Source organism: Mastomys coucha, unplaced genomic scaffold (genome assembly GCF_008632895.1).
Source record: "Mastomys coucha isolate ucsf_1 unplaced genomic scaffold, UCSF_Mcou_1 pScaffold22, whole genome shotgun sequence".
NCBI classification, from domain to species: domain Eukaryota; kingdom Metazoa; phylum Chordata; class Mammalia; order Rodentia; family Muridae; genus Mastomys; species Mastomys coucha.
Window position 1 is genome coordinate 129,742,453 of NW_022196905.1, and position 7,500 is coordinate 129,749,952.

The window sequence follows — 7,500 nt, forward strand, 5'->3', positions numbered from 1 at the left end:
TTTAAAAACTAAAGTCTCTGTAAAACAGACAAAATTTCTTTCAAAGTCTCTCTACTGTGTGCTCCTATAAAATCAAAACAAATACTTAAGAAGGAAGAACCAGGACATAGTAAAAAATCTGAACAAAACCAGACCAAATAACTCAGCATCCAATGTTTAGGATTCATTTTTATGAGCCCCACCCAAGGGCCTGCTCCACCCTCTTCAGCCCACATAGAAAGTCTCCTCTGTTCAGGCTGGCTCCACTGGGTGGGCCTGTCCTTGGTGATCATCCCATGGACTTTCCAAATTGCTGGGGTCTCCTGAAGCAACCAAGCAGCACTTTCACCAACAGGCTCTCCCAGGCTTTCTTTAGGATGCCAAGCCTCAACTTGTCTCCATGACTCCTTCAATCCTGGGGTCAGCTACTGAAATTGTACCTTTGCCAACAGACTCTACTGGCCTCTCATAGTACCAAGCCTCAGGTGCCCTCCATGGTCCTTTATACCTTCAAAACCAGCACTACTCTTACACATAACCAAGTTTATCTGCTAGCATGAGATACAACACTGGCCACCTCTGGAGCACAGACTCTTAGGAGACACTTCCCCACCTCAATAATCAATAATGCTGGTTCCTTCTTCTTCTTCTCCTCCTCCTCCTCCTCCTTTGTCTTCTTCCTGTTCTTCTCCTTCTCCTCCTCCTCATTTTTCTTCTTCTCCTCCTCTTCCTCCTCCTCCTTCTTCCTGTTCTTCTTCTTGTTGTTGTTCTTCTTCTCCTTCTTCTTCTCCTGTTTATTTTTGTTTTGCTTTTCAAGGCAGGATTTTTCTGTGTAGTCCTGGCTGTCTTGGAACTCACTCTTTAGACCAGCCTGGTCTTGAACTCAAGAAATCCACCTACCTCTGCCTCCTGAGTGCCAGGATAAAAGGCATATGCTACCACCACCCAGGTCCTGGTTTCTTCTTAAATCACTGCTAATTCTTCAGCCCCAGCTGACCAGAACCACAGAACGTTAAATCTAAATAGCCAATGTTCACCATAGACTCTTTAAACTTCCCTCTGAACTTCCCAAGCCAGGCCTCCATCACCTGCACTGCTCTCTCAACATTATCTTCCAAACGCCAACAGAACAGCCTTCTGAGCTCTCAGCAGCCAATGAGTTTTCTAGTCCAAAGTTCCAAAGTCCTTATAATTTTCCCCCAAGCAACCCGCTCAGGTCTGCCACAGCAATACCTTATTATCCTGGTACCAATTTTTGTCTTAGTCAGGGTTACTACTGCTGTGATGAAACACCACGACCCAATATAACTTGAGGAGGAAAGGGTTTATTTGGCTTGCATATCCTGAATCACAGTCCATTGAAGGAAGCCAAGCCAAGACCTCAAACTGTATGGGAACCTGGAGGCAGGAGCTGATGTTGAGGCCATGGAAGATGCTGCTCTTCGTGGCTTGCTCAGCCTGCTTTCTTCTAGAACCTAAGACCACCAGCCCAGCAATGAATGGCACCACCCATAATGGGCTGTGCCCTCCCCCAATCACTAATTAACAGGCTTGCCTGCAACCTGGTCTTATGGAGGCATTTCCTCAGCTGAGGCTCCCTCCTCAGACGACACTAGTGATTGTCAAGGAGACATAAAAACCAGCTAAGACACAAACTCACTTCCTCACACAGGTCCAGCCCTGCCTGCCACCTCGGGCACCAATCATGTTTTGCAAGCGCTCTAAGGCCAAGTCAGCTATACTCCCCAGCCCTTAGTTTAGTTTTGGTTTTTATTTTATTTTTATATGTATGGGTGTTTCTCCTGCAAGTATGTATGTGTGCTTGGTGCACATGGAGGCCAGAAGGTGGTGTCAGATCAATCCTCTAGAAATGAAGTTATAGACTTGTAAACTACCATGTAAATGCTGGGAATTGAACCCTGGTCCCTTGGTGGATCAGTTAGTGGTCTTAAGCATTAAGCCATCTCCCCAGCCTCTTTGTATTTGTTGTTGGTGGTGGTTTTTTGTTTAGTTTAGTTTTGTTTCTGAGGGAGCATCTTACTGTAGAGCCTTGGCTGGCCTGAAACACACTCTGCTGACCAGGCTAACTTTGAACTCACTACGTAGTCAAAGAGGACTTTGGACTCTATCCTCCTGCCTAAGCTTCCAGAGTGTTAGGACCACAGACATGAGCTAGCTCATTCTTTACCTCTGACGATGACTCAGGCTACACTGGGAAGCTGTGTCTAACCCCCGTGCGGGGTTAGATGTCCATCACTGAGGCCTCAGTTCCCTGAACACTTCCCTTGACGTTCCCACTACAGTGAGCTGTCAGACAGCCAGGTCATCAATATGGCTTCCTTTACTGACTGAGAGACAGGCCAGAGTTTACATCCCTGGAGCTGGAAGAAGAAGGGGCTCACCCATTCTTCTTAGGAAGATAGGCTTCCATGTCAAAGAAGAGGCCTTGGCGCTCTTTCATCTGATTTTCCAGCTCCTGCGCAGCCTCCATGGACTCGGATGGGAGAGACGGTCTGCATCTGGGAGTATGGTAGGAGTCAGGCAGGGCAGGTGGAAGAGCCCAAGTCCTGCAGGAACCCCTGTGGGAACCCTTTGGGACAGAGAAAAGGAACAAAGCCCAGGGTGGAAGGGTAGAAGAGCCATGCCAGAGGATGCCCAGTGGAAGCCCCCCTCCCCATGTCAACCACCCACCCCCAGCGTGCTGTCACCCCCCTCACTTTTTCAGCACCAAGGCCAGCTCCTGGAGCCGTTTCTTCTGGCGTGTGATGGAGTTTGTACAGTTGTCCTGCAGTTTGGTCAGCTCCTCTAGTTTGAGGCGGTACAGGCGATGTGTTTCCTAGCATGGGGAGAAGGCGCTGGCTTGACTGAGAAGCTGCCTGGGCAGGGAACCAGCTCTCTCAGAAGTAGAACTTTCTGGGCTTACCCAGGGACCTCCCAGAGATTTCTCTGCTCCTGAGGCAAGCCAGGAGCTAGGCTTCTTCCTGTAAACTCAGACTTTCTGTGGTACATGTCCTCAACAACAGGTCAGTTGTCCCCAGCTCTGGCATCTGGATTCTAAGTGTGCTCTCTCTAGCCTAGTGGTTCTCAACCTTCCTAACACTGCAACCCTTAAATACAGTTCCTCATGTAGTGCTGACCAATCCAACCACAAAATTGTTTTCATTGCTATTTACTATCTGTAACTTTGCTACTTAGGCAACCCCTGTGAAAAGGTAATCCAATCCCCCCGCCCCCAGAAGGGGTCGTGACCCATAGGTTGAGAACTGCTGCTCTCAAAGGAGCTGCCTGAACTCACCCCTTACCTTCTCAGATCCTCCTACCTACCCACCCTGAAAGGATGGAAAACAGGGATATCCATGATGCCTTCTACCTAGGCATTCCTGATGGTTCCTCTGAGGTTAAAGGCCATCAGGCTTCCCGCCCTAAGGCCCGTCCCTCCCATCCACTCCCCTCCTGCAAGCACCTTTGGCCCAAAGCTTCCCCAAGTACTTTGCCCTGGTGGGTGAACCTTGCAAGTTGCAATCTAAAGACAGGGCAAAGGGGCAGTGTGGGGAAATCAAGGCAGGGGCTGAGGTCATCGTGGTGATGGGAAAACTGGGAGACATGGAGCTGTCTAGGTCTCTAGGGAGAGTTCTATCTAGTGCCAACATTCTGGGGAGACTTGGACACATGAGGCTGGGCACAGTCCAATAGAGGCAAAGGCCTAACCTAGTCTCCAATTGGCCAGGCTCCACTATTTAGGTCTGTTTCTCATGCCAAAAACGGGCTGCCACATTCTCCTCAAACTCTAGCACGTGCCACCTCTGCCCAGTGGGCCTTCCAGGAAGCACCAGCTTCCTTCTCTCTGGTATGGAGACAGAGTGGCCACAAACAACTCCATCCTGGGATGGGAGGTTTTCCAATGGTCGCTCTACCAATCCAGGAGGTCCTGGTACAGTCTGCCCCGCCCACCTCTCCCTACAAGAAAGAGCCACATGTGCTGGGTCAAGCCTCCTCTTGTCCCTAGGTGGGCGCTGTCCCTCCGTCTCAGATGGCTGAGATTCCCCGAACCAGGCCTGAAGTTTACCTAAACTTGCTTCCCTGCGGCGTTCAGCACAGAGTTAGTCAAGGGCGGGGAAGGCGTTGTCTGGTTGCACGTTTTCAGGGTGACTGACCTAAAAGGCCGGGCCCGGCTGGGTTCTGCCTCGGGTGACTGCTCTCTAGAAAGGGGACGGGGTCCCAGATCGGGTAGCAGTGCAGGGGGAGGGGCAGCAGAAGAGTCCTGACCAGCTTTCAAGGCCTTTGCACAAAGTCGAGATATCCCGGTACAGAGGGATCCCGCCCAGGCACGCCGGGGACGCGCGAGCAATCGGGGCTGCCATCGGACATTTAAGAAGAAAAGTGGGGGAGAGCCTCGACCACTGACCCCTCCGAGCTACCTTATGTGTGACCTACTGCTGCCCGACCCTTGTCCCCGAGACAGAGACCTGGCTCGGGGCTTGGATGGCCGCAGGGACGCTCACCTGGATACCTTGGAAGTCCTGCTGCAGATCCTCCCAGTTGCGCAGGCAGTCGCCCAGCGGGTCCGGGGGCGGGGACTGCATGTCTTTGTCCACGCCACGGGCCGCGGGGAGCCGCGAGTGGGGAGGACGGAGCTGCAACCCCGGCCGGCCGGAGGAGCCTCCGCCACCGCCCCCCGTCCGCTTCCGGGCTCGCGCCGCGGTGACTGCCAACGGGAAAAGGCCCAGCGTAATCTGCGCGCGAGCCCCGCCCCTAGGAGCAGCCAATCGGAGCCAGGGACGAGAGCTGGGCGGGGGACATTGGCTCGCAGGGCGTCTCCTCCAACTGAGATCAGACCTGCGCGTCCTGCATTTTTACCCGCAAAGTCGGCTTCCTCGGACCACTCACAAAACAAGGCGACACGTGCTTCTAACACTTTGATATTTTTAGATAGCGTCTCACTGTGTAGCTTTGGCTGGTCCGGAACCGAGAAGTCCCCCTGCCTGTGACTCCCCGCATGCAAAGATTAGTCGTGTGAGCCACCTCCTACTCTTCATCCACTTTTGTCCTTGAGAAACTGCGCCTCTCTAGGGACAGTCCCGTCTCAGCTTTTACAGCTACTCCTTTCCTGGCCCCGAGTCCTCCGCACTCTCCTCCAGTGCGGCTCGAGTTGCTGAGTCCGTACAGAGCTTGCCTAGCATGCTGGAAGCTCGGAGTGCAATTTTTATCCAAGTACCACATAATAGATCAGATGCAGGGGCGCATGCCAGTGATCCCAGCATTTGGAAAGCACAGAAGTTCCTGGTCATCCTCATGAAGGACACACACTCACCCTACTACCCATAGCACTCTGTGGAAAGTTCTAGGCAGTGATAGCTGGGGATATTTTCTAAATGAGACCCTACATTCGTCCCCTTGTAAGCGCCTCTACCAGGGCTGTTCTGAGTCTGAGGAAGTGCTTTTGGACAATTCCCTTTGGGACTTGTAGAGTTTGAGCCCATCAGGTGGCTCAGCAGATAAGAGTGCCTGCAGCCAAGCCTGGTGACCTCAGTTTGATCCCAGAACCCACACTGTGGGAATAGAGAATCAATTTCAGCAACTTGTTCTCTGACCTCCACACAGGTACCACAGCAGGCCTAGACACATAAAATAAAGCTGGAGCGAAAGCTCAGTACTGGTTGCTCTTACAGAGGACCTGGGTTCAGTGCCTAGGTCTACAAGGTAGTTCACAACCATCTGTAACTCCAGTCCCAGGTGATCCAAGACCCACTGTCAGCCCTTCCTGGGTACCAGGCCCACATATGTGCAGACAGAAAAGAAGTGCATGCAAGGTACAATGCAAAATTTTAAATACGGTATTGTAAAAACGTGCAAGATTTTGTGGAATTTGGGGGACTTGGGGCTGTGGCTCAGTTGGCAGAATGCCTACATGCAGGAAGTCCTGGGTTTGCCTCCTAGTAGCACAAACTTCGTAGTAACTGGAAGGAAGAGGCAAGAGAATCAGAAGTTCAAGGTCATCCTCAGCTCACAGGGACTTCCAGGCTATCCTGGGCTACAGGAGACTCTGTCTCAAAAGAAAAGAAAAATTGGACATAGAATTTCTAGAAACCCGGGAGTTTATGACAGGAGAACCAGAGTGTCTCCTTCAGAGTGAACTGAGGACAGGGTCGGTATGCAGGGACCCAGAGGCAGGGTCAGAGTTCCGGCTCTGGGAATGTGGCAAAGACCCCCGCTTTGGGACCTCTGAAGTCTGGAGCATCCCTAAGGCTGGGTGGGAGGACCTGCACCCTGGGACAGACACCGTGACAGCTGGTCATAACACAAAGCGTGGCTGGATGGGCAACATAAGCATTGCTGGGCATAAACACACACAAACACACACACACACACACACACAGAGGTAACCTCCAGAGTGGAGTGCCTCACAGCTGCTCCAGCAGCCACAGCTGCTCCAGGACTGTGGTAGGTTCAGTGCAGCTCACCTCCAGGTATGGACATGCCTGAGGAGCCAGAAGGAAAAGGGTTTCTGCTCTGCTGAATGGACCAGGGCCTAAGAAGGCCAGTCATAATGGAACACATGGAATCCCAGCACTCAGGTAAGAGGCAAGAAAATGACAGGGCTAAGGATGGCCAGAGATGTGTAGTAAGGTAGAGAGATGGCTACTTTTCCATAGGATCCAGGTTTGGTTCCCAGAAAACATGGTGGCTCACAACCATCTGTAACTCCAGTTCCAAGGGATGCAATGCCCATTTCTGACATCTGTATGTCTGTCTGTATGCAAGGCATACACATGATACATAACCATACATGCAGGCAAGAAATCTATATACATAAAACAAGTAAATCTAAAATAAACTCTAAAGGTGTACGAAATGGATTAGAAGAAACCCAGTGCGGGGCTAGGTGTGTGGTTCAGTCAGTGGAGTGCCTGACTAGCATGCAGGAAACCCTGGCTACATCCCCAGCACCGAATAAACGGAAGGAGCAGTGTACGCTGTAGTCTCAGAGTAGTGCTGGAGAGCTGGGGGCAGAAGAGTGTGAGTTTAAGGTCCTCTTCAGCTACAGAGCTCGAGGCCATCCCAGTCTATATAAAACCTTGTCTCAGAAAAATAAAATGCTAAGCCTGTAGCTCAATGATATAGGGGGCCTTACCTAACGTGTGAGGTTCTCAATCTGTGGATCCACACTCCTTTAGGGGTCAAATGATCTTTTCACAGGGGTCACCTGACACCATCAGAGAACACAGATATTTACATTATGATTCATAACAGTAGCAAGATTACAGTTATGAAGTAGCAATGAAATAATGTTGTGGTTGGGGGTCACTACATGAGGAACTGTAGTAAAGGGTCGCAGTGTTAGGAAGGTTGAGAACCACTGCTCTAGGTTCAATCCTCAGTATTGGGGAAAAACAACAACAACAGAGCCAGTCTTAAGATGTAGATATGACTCTCCAGGCAGCAAAGGCCTTCTTCAGGACCACTCCAAGTGCAAACCCAGCCCGTCAGCCCCCAAAAGTCCCGAGACTCCTCAGTGACCAT

General features: G+C 51.2%; 2 protein-coding genes across 4 annotated transcripts in view; both read right to left on the reverse strand.

The window, feature by feature from the left end:
* Nucleotides 1-4,710, reverse strand: part of Tmem120a (transmembrane protein 120A) — an 8,300-nt gene extending 3,590 nt beyond the window's left edge. Inside the window, exons 1-3 of the mRNA XM_031338226.1 lie at nucleotides 4,482-4,710; nucleotides 2,697-2,815; nucleotides 2,382-2,498 (exon numbers count right to left, since the gene is read on the reverse strand). Of these exons, the coding sequence (XP_031194086.1) occupies nucleotides 2,382-2,498; nucleotides 2,697-2,815; nucleotides 4,482-4,562 (317 nt within the window). The 5' untranslated portion in view covers nucleotides 4,563-4,710. The remainder of the gene's footprint in view (nucleotides 1-2,381; nucleotides 2,499-2,696; nucleotides 2,816-4,481) is intronic.
* A 2,636-nt stretch (nucleotides 4,711-7,346) lies between these two features.
* Styxl1 (serine/threonine/tyrosine interacting like 1) overlaps nucleotides 7,347-7,500 on the reverse strand; it is a 40,166-nt gene continuing 40,012 nt past the window's right edge. For all 3 annotated transcript variants that reach the window (XM_031338231.1, XM_031338230.1, XM_031338229.1), the window contains one exon: nucleotides 7,347-7,500. This exon is cut by the window's right edge and continues 152 nt beyond it. The gene's annotated coding sequence lies outside the window, so the exon portion shown is untranslated.